Raw genomic sequence first — 16,663 nt, 5'->3', positions numbered from 1 at the left:
GGTCCCTTTTCTTTTTCTATTTTCCATTCTAGAAAATGTCAAAAATGTTATAATCTGGTTTCAAAAAAAAAAAAAAAATCCTGTCCCCTTTCTGCTTTTAATAAGGAAGCCAATAAGTGATTACCTTTAAAAAGAAAGAGAAGATAATTGTTCATTTTCTAGACAACCTTGAATGCAAATAGCTCTCTTCAGAATGCTGTCCTTTAAGAGACAAGTTATTTGTAAAAAATAATGTCTTTCTATAACTTTAAGAGGCTGAAGAATGTAATTTTCTTTCCTTGATTTTCTATTAAAAGTCATCAAAATCCACACCTTGATTCTGAATAGCAGTGATCTACTTAAACAGATCATTATTTCAACTTTTATGAGTCACTCTTCCTGATAGAAGGTTTATAGATAAGACATTCTTAGCTTAGCTATCTTGATTTGAAAGACTAGAAAGAAAACATATAGTTATATTAGAACATAACGTATTTTTTCTCTTTTTTAAGATTAGCAACTTAATACATAAAATTCATAATTGGATTTGATTGGGAAGCAAAATGCATTTGGTTTTGAGATTTACTAGTATTCCAGGACTTATAACTGACCAAAACTATAGAGAGAAAGAAAGGAAGGAAGGAAGGAAGGAGGGAAGCAAAGAGGGGTTGGGGGGAAGAAAGGAGAAGAACCTTGCTTATTCAAGTAATACCTTCTCATAATACTTGACTTCATACTCCAAGATCACCCCATTGGGCCGGTCTGGTTCCAGCCAAGCCAGAGCAACACTGTATCTTGTAACTTCTTTAGCCTGGACCAAAGCAATGGATGAAGGTGCTAGTGGGAAAAAAAAAAAAAGATATCTTACTTTAGGGGGAAAAATTGGTGGCATCAGTCAATATCATCTTATTTTAGAAAACTGTGAAGGATTGTCTTGTCTTCTGCCAGATCCCCGTTTTCCTCTTCCCTAGTACAAAAGCATACCATTTTATGGTTCTTTCCAATATTTTTTTGTATATGGTTTGTCTTAAAAAGACAATCTCTGAAGTAGTCTGGTAAGTCCATGGGCCTTACAGTATCACCTCTATAGCACCTGCAGCCATTCCTCAGAAAGGCCGTAGGTATAGAGGATGCTATCTGCTTGTTTGTTTTTTTTGCAAGCCATGAAAACCTTTGGAAAATCTCCTCTTAAGCTCAGAGCAACTGCATCTCATCCTACCTCCAAAGAATTGAGTGTCGTGTTATTGGTCTTTAATTTTAGACGAGAGACTTTGCAACTCTTCCAAAGGTACTGTAGGGAATGCCAGAAGGCAAACAATTTACATACTTTCCAACATAAATAAAAGTATTGCTTAATTACAGTAAGAGTTTACAGTTTGAACACAACCAGGCAAATAATGAAGAGCACAAATAAAGCCATGATAGTCTCTCTGGACATATATGGCATTTTGCAACTCTTTTACAAGAGTTGAAATATTGCTTTTGCCTGCTGAGTAGCAAACCTTCTTCTTTCCACTGAGAAAGACACAAAAGCCGTCCTCCAGCGGCTGTATTATCAGGGTTGGGGAGCAGAAACTTTTATCAACCCAGGCTACCTAACCCTTGCTTCTCCACTGTGGTGGTCGCATCTCCAGCCACCCGTTATCAAGCTCTGCGGTGACCAACAATGGCACAAATGTGCCATCTCCAGGAAGAAGAGGGAGCGTTCACGAAATCTGTGATCTTATCTAACCAAGCTGCTATAGAACCAGATATTAAAGGTTTTCCTTAATTGAATGTATATTTTTATTCATTCTCAAATTGTGAATATATATATGGAAACAAACGTCCAAAAGTGGCCACTGAGGAACAACAGAGTAGTGCTGGGTTATCCTCCTGCTCTTCCCCGACACACAGAACTGCCAAATCCTAACTCAGAGGAAGAAAAAGAAAGTAAAATAAATTATCTGAAAATGGAATGGGACTCGCTGCAAACCCTCTGATCGCATCTGACAGGTATGCTGGTGGCAAGGGATGCAACCAGATACACCAAAGTTACATGTCACACAAGGGAATCTTCCTGCTAAAGCTAATCCAGCAGAGAGCACCTCTTCGGGGGGACCATCTGACAGCCTGGCATCTCTGTTAGGGGTGCCTTGAGATGGTAACACACACGCACACACATGCGCACGCACACACACACACACACACACACACTCTTCCCTATTTCTCCTTCTCCTTTTCCCCCCACCCCCGCCCCCAAAGCTATTCCAGATTGGATCTCAGGCATAAACACAAGTGAAGTTTCGATACAGTAAACACATACATCCTCCATCAAAGGCAACCCCAATGTTAGTAATAGCAAACTGAGTGAACAGAGAGACACGCAGCAGACATATGAAAGCCACTGAACACCTGAGGATAATGAGAACCGGAAATGTGCTCATTCGCTGTGTTAAGGCTCCCCTGCAGCCCCCCACATTTTCTCTTTCTTTATTGGTTGACACAGAGCCATTGTCCAGCACAATGCAAGCAGTGACTTTCTTAAACATAGAGGGAGCAAGGAGGCTAGGAAGGTTGCCTGGCTGTGAAAAGCCATTTCACTCCAGTTAATAAATATACGGCCTAACAGAGCACTTTAGCATCCAATCCATAAAAAGGGGCTCTCCCAACTCTCATATTCAGGATTGGGAAATGAAGTAGAAAAGTGAGGCCGTTAGAAAGAAAGCAGGAGGGAGGAAAATCATAAAGTTCTAAAATGAACTGACGCTCAGAAATGTTCTGGATCAGATCCTGATCAGACAGATTTCTCGGGAAAGAATTGTCTGGCTGCCCTTGGAGTGAGCGCACTGATGAACTAAGACGGTTTCTCTCTGGTTGGGTTATCCCTAAATTATTGCATGTGGGAAGTGAACCTGATTCCCACTTCAGGAGCTGGAGCGGCAGTGCTCCTGTGGCCGTTCAAAGGGCATATGAGCTCCACCGAGGGCTCACAAAATCTCAGACAGGCAGTTAACAATATCATCGTGGTAACTAATTGGATATTCCTAATGCAGCCCTACTTGGAAAATTCATAGGCACGAACATAAAGATAAACCGAGAGCATATGCTTACTCAGCTGTTATAAAAATGGAGGAAAATGAGATTAAAGAGGAAAGGAGAATAAATCATTGTAATTTATAAAACGTATGATGCTGTATGGCTGTGAAGTCTGAATTCTTTCCAAACAGCTCTTTTTCAGAAGAGCATTTTTATCAGGTCATAGTGACAGAAGCAACCCAAGACCAAGTGAGATTGAGAATCAGACCTAAAACTGGGACGCACGTTATAGTCAATAGGTCAGTTATTCCTCCCCCTGGAGAAGAGCTTCTTAACGTCTTTGGCAAGAAAAGCACTAGTTTGGGAAAAACTGGGCTTTGCCACACTGACACTTTGGCGAGAAGATGCCCTCCATGTTACAAGCCGCATAAGGGTTCTTTCCTCGCCTTTCCTACCCTGCTTCCAATACAGCCTCCAACTCTACATTTAGAAGCCATCGCCATGCCTTGTGTGCCTTGCCTGTGGCTCATTTCGCTAGAGGAGGCATTTGGCAATGGCATTTCTCAATCATTTCCCTCCCCCCGTGGTTCCCAAGCATCAGTCTTCTCATGCCACCCAAGTAATTGCTGCCACATCCCTCTGCAACTTGGACTATGATTTAAATAACAATTTTCTGAAGATGACATACTTTATTTCTCGAAAGAAAACTTCCCTCTAGAGTTATCACGTGCAATGAATGGCAGGTAACCATACAAATAAAGTTAATATATACTTTAAAGAATATGTAATAATAGTATAATTAATACAATGTAAAAAAAATACATAAATGTTCTTGCCTCTCTAGGCTTTGCCAAAAAAAGAGATTAGCCAGTGTTAGAGAAGCATTAAGGATAATCCTGACACCAATTTGAGATTCTGACCTTAGAGAAATCAGAAGTGAGAGAGAATGGAAAAGGAACTAACTTTCACACAGAGCAACTCAGTATTACATAACGTCCCATCTGGGTCTCCCCTAAAATCATCTCTGACGCCAGCACTGGTATGTTTCCACACTTTGGTAAACACGGCCAAACCCTACTCTGTTTAGAAGTGTTTTGGATCCTGAGTCCCAGTACCTCAGGGCTCTGCCCTTTGCCAACAGAATTAGAAGAGGAGATAAAAGACTAATAAAATAACAGATTGAACACTCGTCGCAGATACGTGGTTTAATAGGAGCTTTGACAAATCAGTGCCTTAGTTCAAAAGAAGGCTTCTCATCATACCGGGAATTTTGGTCCACATAAAAAGACCAAGCAGGGCTTCCCTGGTGGCGCAGTGGTTGAGAGTCCGCCTGCCGATGCAGGGGACACGGGTTTGTGCCCCGGTCCAGGAGGATCCCACGTGCCGCGGAGCGGCTGGGCCCGTGAGCCATGGCCGCTGGGCCTGCGCATCCGGAGCCTGTGCTCTGCAATGGGAGAGGCCACAACAGTGAGAGGCCCACGTACTGCAAAAAAAAAAGACCAAGCAGAAGAAAGGTCCTGCTTGCCTCCCAGTTTACATTCCCAAACCTTATGGATACTTGGCTCTTCCTCCGTACTGACTCATCCACTAACCACAAACTTAATGAGCACCAATGGAACACGGCTAAGATGGAAACGGGCAAACAAAGCTAAATTAAATACAATCTTTGGTATCCAATTAAGTGCCATCTTATCCTTTAGCCTCTTAACTGAAAAAAAAAAAAAAGACAGAGAATTTTTTAATAGTCTTACAGAGAAGACACTCTTCAGTGTCAACCCAGAGAATCCATTTTCTAGAACTCAAGAAACAGTTCCTGCTAACCTTCTTATCCAAGTTTCATCATGGCAATAGGGAGAAGAGGCTTCCTCATTACACTGTGTCTTCAGACACATAATACACCTGCAGAAGAGTGAGAGAAGCTGGGAGGAAGCTGAGGGTTGATGTAAGTATGCTCATTGTAGGAAAAAGGCACATCTTAGACTGAAAGGCATTCCTCCCTACCCACAGACTTCCTTCATAAAAGAGATGTTTGCTTTAAGGAAACTTTTGTGTCCCTGGACATAAGCAGGCTGCCTTAAATGGCTAGAATTTTGACATAACACACAACCAGAAGAGCTGGTCGTGCTAGTTGACAGCAGTGTGGTTAGAGAATCGTGACGGATGGATGCAAAAATCACAAAGGCAAGAACTCCTAAAGGGTAGTTTCTAAAGAAAGATTTGTGATTTAGTTCAAATCAGCCCTTAATTTTCAATTTTTTAGAGAATTTTCAATGTCCATTTTCCTGTCCTGAGATGCAGATGTCTGAGACCACCTTTTCCTATTACTCTCAAGGGGATTTCAGTAGTTTTGAATCCAAAACATGGCCTCCATTTCCTCTTCTTTTTACTTACAAATCATGCTGACACATCAATCATCATTCAATCATTCTACAAATGTCCTTTAAGCCTTTGCTTGAGGAACTTAAGGTAGAGCTAAACAGGCATTTATGTTTTAAAATTTAGACAGTACTTGACTAAACAGACAGTAACTGGGATAAGAAGCCAGAATGTAGAGGAGTGCATTGTGGATTACAGAAAGAACCATGGAGGATTGGGACTAAGGTTGGGGAAGTGTGGTCCAGATTGATTTGTTGGGGCAAACAAGAAGCAGAAAGGGGAGAGGATGGCTGATCACAGCTGCACTGCTGCACATGTGACTGGAAAGTTCAGGAAATCACTAGCACCTTGGTTCTGTGAGGGCAGAGGGCTCATCTAGGACACATGAAATGAGGTAAAGATGAAAAAGCATCCTGATCCACGCGGAGTAGTCTTCATTTTACTAATTTGATGGGAAAAATCAATGAATTTAAAAAGGATTTTGGATAAGAATCCAGGTTTGAAATTTACTAGCTGCCATCTTGGACAAGTTACTCAAGTTTCCTTGCCTCCATTCTCCCATCTGTAAAACACCTTCCTTTCAGATACAAGCATGTAGGCTATTAGAATGCACAACCTATAAGCCCAAGACTTATCTCTATATGCCCGCTATTCAAGATCTTGTATGGCATACAGTGGGTACTCAATAAATTTGTCAAATGAATAAAGGTGAACTAAATGTTTAAATAGACCTAAAAAAACTCTTTGTAGTCAGCACAATGTTTTCTAAATATAAAGTATCAGAAGTAAGCCACCTCTAAAACAACTTTATATCTGCACCTGTTTCAGATGACCTTTTGTGGGTTTGGTGTTGCTATTTAGGTTAACTACGATATTGACAATCAGGGTTGAAGCAAATGACAATTCTAATTTTAAATGGAGTCTCTGTTTCCTAAGGGTTTTTTGGCGCTTCTGAACTTTTGTCGAACACACAGGCTGTAAAATGTCATTCAAAAGTAAGTTAACATTAAAACTAGTTTTCACTGCACCTGTTACAGACAGCATTTTGAGAAACTGCTCTTTCCCTGGATGAGGGCGTTGACAATATGTTCGGTATTTCTCCTCTGTGTCTGGAGGGCATATGCAAATAGTTTTCCGGACTTCCTAACTACAAAGGTGAGTGGTGTTGAGATTCCCTTCAAGTTAGAATCCTAAATCCAGAAAGAGCCCCAAGCAGCCCCCTAGTTTGACAAGACCAGAGTTATCTCTAAAGACTCACTAGTGTAAGCAAAGTCACCACCAGGGGCAGCCCTTAGTACAGCATATATCCTTGAAATCCCACAGAAAGGACATCATTGTTGAAGTGTCTGGGTAACCAAGTAGAGTGCCCCCTGCAGTCAGGGTAGGGACAGCAAGATTAAGCATGTGAAACAGACAAGTAAAATGGTAGGAAAATATCACTTTTTAAAGATGGAGCAAAAACTCAAGAGGATAAAAGGAAACTTTTACCGAAGCTTGAGGCTGAATGATCTGAGCTTTCCACTAGGAAGCCAAGATAAATTCTCTCCCCATCAAATAATTCTGTATTCAAAATAATACGTACCCTTGAGAAACTGAGAATGCTTTCCCCGTAGAATCCGCATTGGCTATGTACCTGTGATTACTTTTGGTTTGAGAGCAGACCACAGAGCATCCAGAAGGCACAGGTGGGTTTTATCTCTATGTGTGTTTTGGATAAACAGAAATAGCATAGATTCGGGGCTCCATCACGACTTCCTAACAGTCGTGCGTCTCACAATGAAGAATTACAGGAGGTGCTTTGATGTCAAACAGAGGTGGTTCCTTTTAGGAAAACGGTAAATTTCACCTTCTTTGGTTCAAAGCTCAGCAGTTCTAACCACTCCCCACCGATGTGAATGCTGCAATTTTCTTTTATTCACTTCCTCAATGACTTGCCATCAAACACCTACAAGTCATTTTACTGCAGCAGTTTGGTCCTTGTGACACCCAATAGGATGAAGAGAAAAAGAGACATGGAGAAAAGAAAGGGAGGAAGGAGTCACTATAGTCCTTCACTTGTGGGCTGTAAAACTGTCTTCTTGGGTCCTGCATCACAAGCATTGAATTATAAAGAGTTTGGGGGACCTTGGGTGGGGAACACAGATGAAAAAGACCCACTGCATTTCATTACTGGCTCAAATTAGCGGGGAGAAAGGAATAAGGCAGGAAATAAACAGATGCAACAAAAGGTCTCCAGCCTGTGGACAAGGAAGAGTGAAAATGGCCCTTTATGGACCTTAAGAAACCTAAAGCCAAGGATGCCAGTGGTTCTCAAACCCATCGTTTGAAGGGAAGACGTCTTTAACCTCAGCAGAGTTTTGTTTCCCTCACCAGGATCTGAATTGAAAGAGGTGATGTTTACTTAAGAGGTCTTTCCCTGATAGGAAAAATAAACCCACAGTTTATACATAGCTCTACTTAATGCAAATAGCATATTTAGATTGAATTATTTGGAGCTTAAGATGGTCTTTGTTCCCTCTTTCTTTCTCATTTCAACGCCACAGCTCTGATTTGCTCTTTATCAAAGGTTGGTGCATTTTAAAATGCTGTCAAGCATCAAAATTAAATGCTTCAGAGCACTAATGATATCCTTGTGATTAAGGGTTTTGCCATCGCAGAGATGCTAAGAACTCGGGTGCTAATATTAATTGCTGTCTTCCACATCCCAACAAAGGGAGGACAGGATTCTTCCTCTGAGCTTTGTACTTCCTATGGCACCAAACACCACTGAGCAACTTTTATTTTTTACTATGATATTGCAGTAGTTCATAGCACTCAACAGTGCACAGAGTGCTTTCCTAGACGCACGATCTTGTTTGCACTACATTCAATCAATCAGATGGATTAGCCCTCTGCTAATCCTTAGATAAAAATCATTAAAAGTCTCAATCCCTATCCACCCTCCCTGAATACATCACTGATGTTGTAAGAACTCAGCTCTGCACCCCATAGCTTTTAGCTGCTGGACCATTAATAAGTACCGAAGCATATTTTCTCAGAGTCAAGAAGTGAAATTGTTTTTAAAACAAACAGACAAAAGGTGTGGAAAAACCTGATTATTCTCAAATTGATATGGAATTATTTTCCTATTCAACAAGAGACGTGGAGCCAAATTCTCAACTAAAGTCTTCAGGAGACTGAATTAAATGAAGTTCATTTATATTTAAATATGGAAATATTAATATTAAGCTTATACTTAAAATGTATGAGGGATGCACTTTGTTTCCCATAAAATGATTTCCAAGGTCAGTACATACAGAATCTATTTTAAACAAATATTGTAACATAAAGCAGGGTACAGTAACATTTACCAAAAGATACAACAGACCTGTGCTTCCAGTGAGGGACAGAATCTGATCTGGGGACATTAATGGTGCTTTAACTAAGTGATCCAAGAGCAAGACTTTACAAGCGTTTAACTCAGACTCTTATTTCTGCAGAGAAATGGGTGGCAGATTATCTCAGGCAAATTCTTTACAGAGAGCTATCACCCACATTTTAAATAAAGGAATATGATGCAATTCTTAGCCTTTACATTAAGTGTTTGCATACAGAAGGTGAAGGTCCTGGGATAAGCCTCTGTGGCTAACTGCCCCAAAATGGGAGTTCCCTTCCCATAAATGTTTCTGGGATGGAGCTGCTTAGACAAGGTCTACATTTCCTAGATCTCTTCACATGTAGGATGGTTCACGTCCCTGAGTTCTGGGTGTGGGTTGGAGTAGTGAATCCCCTTCTAGATCTATCACATAAATAGCCCCCTTGGGACTCTCCATCCTCTCTAACCCACAATCTGCCAGCTCCATGTTGGTGCTCAGGTCCATCTTGGAAGCTCCCCATAGACCCTCCCCCCCTTCACCACCAAGTGGGTGGGACTTGAGCAGGAAACAATTTTCTATCATGTTAACCTGCTAACTGACATTTGGGGTGACAGCAGCCCATTCAGGTAAAGTGGAGCCATTCAGGGAAAAAAGGGGCATCTTCATCTACAGATGGTCCGAGACTTACGGTGACTGTGGTTCGACTTGCTATTTTTCGACTTTATGATAGCGTGAAAACAATGCGCATTCAGTCGAAACCATACTTCGAATTTTGGATTTTGATCTTTTCCCGGGCTAGCAGACGTACTCAGAAAATCGTTCTGATTTTCACTTTCAGTATTCAATAAATTCAACACTTTATTATAAAATAGGCTTTGTGTTAGATGATCTCTGCCCAACCTAAGTGTTCTGAGCACATCTGAGGTGGGCGAGGCTAAGCTATGATGTTTGATGGGTTAGGTGTATTTAGTGTATTTTCAACTTACAATGAATTTATTGGGGAGTAACCCCATTATAAGCAGAGGAAGAGCTGCAATAACATCTTCATACAATAACTAACTAAAATAAACTGTAGGAGTACCATGGCCTGCAGAAGACTGAGCTGCACTTGAAAGCTGCCTGAATGGTCTCCCTCTTGGAAGCTCCAGCTCCTGGGCACCCACAGCAAGCGGAGAGCCACTAGTTTGTGAGACACTGGCCGAGTGCTGCCCTGGGGGGTCAAAAATGCCAGGAACAGACTGTGCAGCTTTGCAGGGACACAAGACACAAGCACAGACCCAGAACTTCTAACAGTGACTGAATTCCGCAGAATCACTAAATGTTGGGCAGAAAGATTCAGCTGAGCTTGCTTTAATGGGAAATGGGAAAAGACAGCAGTGTTCTCAAAATGGCTTGGTTTAGTTTTGTTTTTAGAAAAGAGTTAGCCTTCGTTGAATAGCTGACAGCTCATGCAGGTAAAGACTTGGGCCACGTGAATCAGAGCTAAACAGAGAAGAATGGGCAAATGAGCAAAAATATGCTTTGGGCCTCCTCTGCAAGGCACTTTAACACACTTAACATCATTTAATCCTTGCAACTCTCTTAAGTCCACAGTTATCATTAGCACCTTTGATTTTCTATTTGGAAACTCCTGCAGCACAAGGAAATGAAATGATTTGATCAAAGCTATAAAATGAGATTTTTAAACCCAAGTCTGCCTGACTCAAAAGTATGTGATCCTCTCTCCATATCACATGTCTGTAAACACACACACTCAACCAGTGTTTATGAAGTAACTAGTAAGTGCCAAGCACTGTTTTCAATCTCTTGCATGGATTAATTCATATAATCCTCACAAATACCCTCTCAGGCAATGTACTATTATTATTTCCATTTTATAGATTAGAAAAATAAGGTAAAGAAAGTTTGAACAACTTGCCCCAAGTTATAGCTTGTAAGTGATGAATTCAAAGGTCAGGTCCTAGAGCCCACATTTTTAACCACTGATCTATAAAAACCTCTAGTCTCTCCCCTTCTTTCACTGATAAGAAATTAGAGATTTGAAGGCTAAATGGCCTCTTCTTCCACAGCATCAGCTGCATCAGTAACAGAGCAAATGTTAGGTCTGCTATATGTTAGGTTCAGGGCCATCTATGTACATTGTTGGTTGCCAGAAATCCAGAGATAAATTAGACATGATCCCTGTTAATAGACAAAGTGTAAAGCTTTGGTGATGAATCATCTCAGAACTACCTACAGATCTAAGAAGAGAATCACCTAAAACTGAAAATTTAATTACAAAATAAAATAATAGTATTTGGAGTTAAGGAAGAAGTGGGGGGCAAAAGGCAGGCAGGCTTCTGGAAGGTTGGCAATGTTCTTCTATTCTTTGACCTGGTTGCTGGTCACAGAGATGTTTGCTTTGCGATAATTCATTGACAATACATTTGTCTTGTCTATTTTTCTGTATATGTATATATTTTTCAATAAAAAGGTTAAAGAACAAATAAAAGTGTTAGCTAAGAGTATAAAAGATGGAATATTAAAATTAATAATAGCAAGACCCATTCACAATTTTTAGTTAACCCTCTGGGGTAAAAAAATCTGAAAGTGCCATGAAAGATGCAAATTTTTGCAAATTAGGGCTTTTATAACTATTTAATCGCTATATTTAATACCTGAGCCATACAGCAATTGCTGCTTTCCGCAGTAAGGAAAATGCATTCTTTAAATGCCTGTTTTTCTTTTCAAAATAACTCTCTTGAATTAGCATTCCTACATGGATAGCCATTCCATTAGTGTAGAATTACAAGTGAGTGATGTCTCAATGTGAAACCAAGGCCACACCCCCAAGAATTAACTGGGAATGACTCAGGGGGAACCCGAGTGTCTCTGATGCAATACAAGTGTGTCTTCTGTTTCGTCTGAGAGCTGCTTGTTTTACTTTCTCTTTGCTTACTAAGAAATCTGTTGGCAGGTTCTGACAAGGATAGTCCAACACTTGCCAACAGAAACATGGCAGGATTCAGTGTGTATTTCCTGTTAAGTAAGAATGCCAGTTTGAGGCAAACAGGAAAACAAGTCTTTCCACTGGAAGGGGATTTTTAAGAATTTGTCTGAGCAAGACAACCTTTTTAAGATAAGAGAACAGGGTAAATCTAGCAACAACAGAAAAAAATTAAATAAATATTTTTCCTTTGAACGCCTCTAGGAAGATGAATCTTCTCATGGTGCCTCAGTATGTTGGAAAGTATCTTGTATAAACTCTTAGTTGAAATTGTTTTATGTGTCTTGCTTAGAATGAAGAGCCCTAGGCAATATAGCCCCCTCCATGACCAACAATGCCCTCTGAAATTAATCTGGAATATGAAGGATGGTGTCAAGGAAAAGTTTTCTCCTATTGAGCAGAAATACAGCATAGAGAGCGGAAAAGGATTAGCTGCTGTGAACCAAGGCTTCTGTTCCTTTAGCTGTCAGCTCCACTGGAGAGCTTCAGGCATTCCAAATCTGGAAAATAAAAGCTGTGCTGTGGGCTTCAGGTTCTTTTGTTACTCAGACAGTTGCTAATCGTCCTGCTGTGTTAGGAACCAATGAGACAATGCTGTAACATTTAGCTTTCTGACATCCAAGGCATCTAGATCAGTCCCCAATTAAAGATGTATTAATCACAAAGACTAAAAGCCAGGATGATAGATGCACCCAGTAAATCTTTGCTCTTGCCTTTTACTTTCACACTCAGGTTTCTACATTTACAGGCAGAAATGCTTAAAAGCTTACTCTAGAAACTGACCAATAAAAAGCCTTGTCATTACTCTCTATCAGATGCTTGACGATTTCCTATGCCTGAAAAGCCTTTCAGAAAGAGGTAAGACATTGATCATTCTGCTAAAAGAGGCTGTCTGCTTCAATAAATAGATCCACTGAGGCTGTTTTCATCTTGACTTTTAAGTGTGATAACTAAATCAGGAGTATGGCTTTGCCGCTTGCTACAGGGATATCCAAATTGTCTGCGTAGTTTAAAAAAAAAAAGCCCTTAGATAAACCTAGGAAAATTCAAGGAACAAAATATTAATAACGCTAATACTAATAATACTAATAATCTCCTCCAAGTCAGGCCAAGTCACCCTCAGGTCATGGCCCCAGTGACGGTGAATAAATTATGATTCAGATACCTGGAACAACAGAAAAGGGTATGTGTTGGATGAAGCCCCTTGAATTCTGTGCTTTGAAATTTATGTTAATTAAAGCCTCAAAGTTACTTCTTCACATTGGTTTCCATTTCACAAGGCCATTGAAGATAGCCTTATTAAATTCTCCATCAAAGGGTATCATCCATATTGTTTGCTGTGAATAAGTGACCTGGTAATCAACCCCAAAACAAACAAAGAAAACAATTACAAAATAAAAGTAGGTAGCCTGACTGACACTATCATACAGGCCAAGAATCCAATTTCTTTTTTTCATCCTTATATAAAATTTTCATAGGAGGCATCTAATTACTCTAATACAAAATAAAGAGAAAAAGCCTCAACACATGAGGCTCATGTAACCTCAGAAAAACAGCATTCGCCATTCTGAGTTATGGCAAATCTATTGAAATTAGATTCCTATTTTCTATTTCTGAGGTTAATGGAACCTGTAAGAGACAAGTACAATATTTGCAAGGTGCCAGGTTGGTGCCAGCTCGAGGTACTGAATTCCTTGGCTTTCAATGGAGCCTGAATATATCATGAATAACTCCTTCCCCATCACCGTCTCAGTGACAGTCCACTGTCTTCCAAGTTGAAAGATAGGAAGTCAATTAGTGTCACTTATGATGTGAACACCTGTCGACTAAGACCTGGACTGGGACCAATTCCATTACCATAGCCATTCAATGGCTGCCAGATGGTCAGGCCTTGGACCACTTATGGTGTAGTCCAGATACAAGAAGATGACCTAAAGACAGAAAGGTCCAGAGTCCCATTAGTCATCTCTTGATGACTAATCATCATCCATCTCCTGATGACTAGTCATCATCCAATTCCCCATCACATATAGAGTTGGAACAGGATACCTATTCTTCCTAATGGTTATTTTAAAAGACCTCATGAGCTGCTCAAAAAAAAAAAGTCATGGCGACCCTAAATTGAGTATATAAGCTCCATAAATGGTAAGGATTTTCACCAGCCATTGTTATTTTTATCTTTGAAATTACTTTTTAGTAACTCATCTTTCTTTCTGTTATTGCATTTTGAAAAACATAGGCAGGAAAGAGAAAAAAACAGAGATGAAAAATATCTGACAAAGAATAAAGTGGAGCATGAAATTATAGGCTACAGATGATCACTGACAGGATGAGATAGGCAGAGGAAACATTCCAATACAATTTTGGTTGCAAACCTATGTGTTGTATGCTACTCGGAACTTTTCCAAGTCCAAATGTTGTTTGGCTGAAAGAAAAATGGCTAAATACTGAGAAGTGATGGCCATGGGTGGTGAAGTAGAAGGTTACAAGTAGAAAGAGAGACAGAGAGAGAAACAGGAAGAAGACCAATCAGGTGAAGTACTGAGGCTCTCCATCTTATTTTCAGTTTGGTTTCACTATATGGAAGTCTGGGAAAGTTCTGAACACAGAGAATCATACTCAGGGGACAATATCCACGAACCATAGCATGCTGAGGAACTGGGGTTTAAGACTACCTAAGGAAGCCTTCGTTTTATTTGTAGCCAAACCTCTCTTGTTCAGTTTCTTGCTGGCTATATAGACAAGCACAAAGAAGTGACTGGTAAGGGGAGAGTAGAGATACAGAGACCTTGGGGTTAAATTACAACCAGCATGTTTTAAAAATGCTTCATATAGGGCTTCCCTGGTGGCACAGTGGTTGAGAGTCTGCCTGCCAATGCAGGGGACACGGGTTCGTGCCCCAGTCTGGGAAGATCCCACATGCCGCGGAGCGGCTGGGCCCGTAAGCCATGGCCGCTGGGCCTGTGTGTCCAGAGCCTGTGCTCTGCAACGCGAGAGGCCACAGCAGTGAGAGGCCCAGGTACCGCAAAAAAAAAAAAAAAAAAAGCTTCAATATATAAACCGTCACCACATGCTAGGCTCTCAAAAAATGTAGCAATGAAATGGTATTCTTGCAGCCCTCCTATTTGAAACTCTATCTTTTTGGCAATTCTTTTGAAAGCTACGATAGAGGTTAAAAAAAAGGAGTATAATTTAAGAGAAGGGATTTTAAGCTTGGGAATTGCCAACCAAAGAATTAATTTTTTTTTAATTTGGGGGTATCAGCCAGAAACTAAACTGTATGTGCCAGAGTTTAAACTCCTATAGGCATTATAAGACTGAGGCTGAGAACAACCAAGATGTGAAATTTTAAAATGTTATTAAGGCCAATAGATGTCTCCAAGTGGGTCTGTGCTTGAGAATCCAAGATGACTTTTGTAGTCATAAAGAATAACAAAGAATGTATTAGGAAAGTTATAACTGTTTTAGGACCTGATTATTTTTAAAACTAGGAGGTTCACAGCATCTCACTGGGGCCTTTCTAACACAACTTGCTGAAGTGTAAAATTCAGTATTACTAGCTCCAGCCAGGAATCAATCTGTAAATATCGGAAGGACCTCATTAGATCAACATTTCACCCAGAAGTAGTCCCACAGCGTGGTCTCTAAGAAAGATGTTGGAGCAGGGCTCCATTACACTATGAGCAGTTTTATGAATGTTATTTCGTGTGTGTTCTAAAATAGGAAGGAAGGAAGAAAAGAGAAAGAGTGAAAGCCATCCTCCAAAGAACTCATACACTTAAGGTTATACCCTTGAAGAGTTAACAGTGAGATGCTTCCCATCTATCCATCTCCCCAAACGATACACTTTTACAATATATCAAGATTCCTTAAATATATTACCAGCCTCTTAGAGCCACACCTTAATGAGTTGACTAATCAGCATTGATGTATACAAGGAGGGCTGTGAATATAACTTATGCTTTTTAAAATCTATGACCACTGTTCTGGTTATAAAGACATTCAATGCTCATACGGCAAGGTTCTGCTGTATTTATACTTCTCGCTTTCAATGGAAAACAACGCAAGAAGGGTCCTGATTATATACTGTAATGGCAATCCTACCCCTATTTTTTTTTTTTTTTTTTTTTGCGGTACGCGGGCCTCTCACTGTTGTGGCCTCTCCCATTGTGGAACACTGGTTCCGGACGTGCAGGCTCAGCGGCCATGGCTCACGGGCCCAGCCGCTCCACAGCATGTGGGATCTTCCCGGACCGGGGCACGAACCCGTGTCCCCTGCACCGGCAGGCGGACTCCCAACCACTTCGCCACCAGGGAAGCCCCCTACCTCTATTTTAAATGGGGAAAATGAGATGATGTTAGCCAGGGGCTCCCCAACCCCAGGGTCTGGTCCCCGCTACAGGTCCGCAGCCTGTTAGGAACCGGGCCACACAACAGGAGGTGGGCGGCGGGCTAGCAAACGAAGCTTCATCTGCTGCTTCCCATGATCGCACGCATTACCTCCTGAACCATCCCCCCTACCCTCAATCCCCCGTGGAAAAATTGTCTTCCACGAAACCGGTCCCTGGTGCCAAAAAAGGTTGGGGACCGCTGATGTTAGCAACAAGAACTCCCAAGCCTCCAAAAGCATCCTCCTAGAAAGTTTCCTAAAACCTTGCTCTCCTGAAGCCCTGTAGAATCGGGATGGAATTTAGTGGGTTTCAATGCAAGTAAGGGCTCCGCCAGCAACGCTTAGGATAACCTGAAACTTTCATATATATATATATATATATATATATATATATATATATATAAAGTCCTTGATTATCTTGGAGAGGGGAAGGAACACTCGATTAAGCTTTCAGGTAGTTGCATATTCAAAATCCCTGGCCTGTTTATATGTTTTCCCTGGCTTTGATAAAGGGACATGGAAGAAGCTGTGCTCTCATCCACCTTCACGCTATTAGGC

General features: G+C 40.8%; 1 protein-coding gene across 2 annotated transcripts in view; it reads right to left on the bottom strand.

Annotated features, from left to right (window-relative positions):
• Positions 1-16,663, bottom strand: part of EPHA4 (EPH receptor A4) — a 145,593-nt gene that overhangs the window by 35,295 nt on the left and 93,635 nt on the right. For both annotated transcript variants that reach the window (XM_060107434.1, XM_060107435.1), the window contains exon 6: positions 692-816. In XM_060107434.1, the coding sequence (XP_059963417.1) occupies positions 692-816 (125 nt within the window). The remainder of the gene's footprint in view (positions 1-691; positions 817-16,663) is intronic.

Source organism: Mesoplodon densirostris, chromosome 8, assembly GCF_025265405.1.
Source record: "Mesoplodon densirostris isolate mMesDen1 chromosome 8, mMesDen1 primary haplotype, whole genome shotgun sequence".
NCBI classification, from domain to species: domain Eukaryota; kingdom Metazoa; phylum Chordata; class Mammalia; order Artiodactyla; family Ziphiidae; genus Mesoplodon; species Mesoplodon densirostris.
Note: the sequence above shows the minus strand (reverse complement) of the source record. Positions and strands in the feature narration are given on the sequence as shown.